Below are 2,180 nucleotides of genomic sequence, written 5' to 3' on the forward strand. Positions count from 1 at the left end.
TCAATTAGATGCAGCATTCTGCCCACACATCAATTAGATGCAGTGTTCTGCCCACACATCAATTAGATACAGTGTTCTACTCATTAACTGTATAGTTACAATATATAAGTAGACATAGCATTATGGGTAGAACATATTGTCTTTGATCATAAAATATGACTAGGTGTTCAATATGACATTGTAAGCTTCATGAGGAACACATCAGAGGTATGAAGCCTGTTTACCTCCTTAGGAACACACCAGAGGTATGAAGCCTGTTTACCTCCTTAGGAACACACCAGAGGTATGAAGCCTGTTTACCTCATTAGGAACACACCAGAGGTATGAAGCCTGTTTACCTCATGAGGAACACACCAGAGGTATGAAGCCTGTTTACCTCCTTAGGAACACACCAGAGGTATGAAGCCTGTTTACCTCATGAGGAACACACCAGAGGTATGAAGCCTGTTTACCTCATGAGGAACACACCAGAGGTATGAAGCCTGTTTACCTCATGAGGAACACACCAGAGGTATGAAGCCTGTTTACCTCATGAGGAACACACCAGAGGTATGAAGCCTGTTTACCTCATGAGGAACACACCAGAGGTATGAAGCCTGTTTACCTCATGAGGAACACACCAGAGGTATGAAGCCTGTTTACCTCCTTAGGAACACACCAGAGGTATGAAGCCTGTTTACCTCCTTAGGAACACACCAGAGGTATGAAGCCTGTTTACCTCATATTTTACTCTACATTCACTGATCTTCATTATCATCTTCAGTGCCCTATGTAATTACTGGGGCGGTGACAACGTTTGTTGTTGTTTTGGCTCTGTACCAGGCTATAGAGGAAACCATGCAGATTACCAGGCTATAGAGGAAACCATGCAGATTACCAGGCTATAGAGGAAACCACGCAGATTACCAGGCTATAGAGGAAACCATGCAGATTACCAGGCTACAGAGGAAACCATGCAGATTACCAGGCTACAGAGGAAACCATGCAGATTACCAGGCTACAGGTTTACCAGATTACCAGGTGGGAACGTGCCCAGACCAGATGGGAACATGCCCAGACCAGATGGTAACGTGCCCAGACCAGATGGTAACGTGCCCAGACCAGATGGGAACGTGCCCAGACCAGATGGGAACGTGCCCAGACCAGATGGGAACGTGCCCAGACCAGATGGGAACGTGCCCAGACCAGATGGGAACGTGCCCAGACCAGATGGGAACGTGCCCAGACCAGATGGGAACGTGCCCAGACCAGATGGGAACGTGCCCAGACCAGATGGGGACTTGCCCAGACCAGATGGGAACGTGCCCAGACCAGATGGGAACGTGCCCAGACCAGATGGGAACGTGCCCAGACCAGATGGGAACGTGCCCAGACCAGATGGGCACGTGCCCAGACCAGATGGGAACGTGCCCAGACCAGATGGGAACGTGCCCAGACCAGAAGGGAACATGCCCAGACCAGATGGTAACATGCCCAGACCAGATGGAAACATGCCCAGACCAGATGGTATCGTACCCAGACCAGATGGTATCGTACCCAGACCAGATGGGAACGTGCCCAGACCAGATGGGCACGTGCCCAGACCAGATGGGAACATGCCCAGACCAGATGGGAACATGCCCAGACCAGATGGGAACATGCCCAGACCAGATGGGAACATGCCCAGACCAGATGGGAACATGCCCAGACCAGATGGGCACCTCTGCTGTTGAACACAACAGTGTTTGTGGCTAAACTATCGGTAGAAATGAAAACATAGATTCTCTATTTAACTAGGCACGTCAATGAAGAGCACATTCATATTTACATTGATGGCCTACCCCGGCCAAACACCCCAATGACGCTGGGCCAACTGTGAGCCGGCCTATGGGACTCCCAATAACGGCTGGTTGTGAAACACCCTGGAATCAAACCAGGGTCTGTCTAGTTATCAGCAGGGGTCTGTCTAGTTATCAGCAGGGGTCTGTCTAGGTATCAGCAGGGGTCTGTCTAGGTATCAGCAGGGGTCTGTCTAGGTATCAGCAGGGGTCTGTCTAGTTATCAGCAGGGGTCTGTCTAGTTATCAGCAGGGGTCTGTCTAGTTATCAGCAGGGGTATGTCTAGTTATCAGCAGGGGTCTGTCTAGTTATCAGCAGCATCAACAGCAAGGGTCTGTCTAGTTATCTGATAAATATCAGTTC

General features: G+C 49.6%; 1 protein-coding gene across 1 annotated transcript; it reads left to right on the forward strand.

The window, feature by feature from the left end:
• Positions 1-953: 953 nt before the first annotated feature.
• On the forward strand, positions 954-1,712 carry LOC135568852 (proline-rich protein 2-like). Its single transcript, XM_065015631.1, has one exon. It carries the CDS (start codon positions 954-956, stop codon positions 1,710-1,712), a length of 759 nt encoding a protein of 252 aa, XP_064871703.1.
• The last annotated feature ends 468 nt before the right edge of the window (positions 1,713-2,180 follow it).

Source organism: Oncorhynchus nerka, unplaced genomic scaffold (assembly GCF_034236695.1).
Source record: "Oncorhynchus nerka isolate Pitt River unplaced genomic scaffold, Oner_Uvic_2.0 unplaced_scaffold_1372, whole genome shotgun sequence".
NCBI classification, from domain to species: Eukaryota; Metazoa; Chordata; class Actinopteri; order Salmoniformes; family Salmonidae; genus Oncorhynchus; species Oncorhynchus nerka.

Excerpts from the sequence above, each read along its gene's own strand:
- LOC135568852 (XM_065015631.1), top strand. The coding sequence starts at position 954 with ATGCAGATTACCAGGCTACAGAGGAAACCATGCAGATTACCAGGCTAC.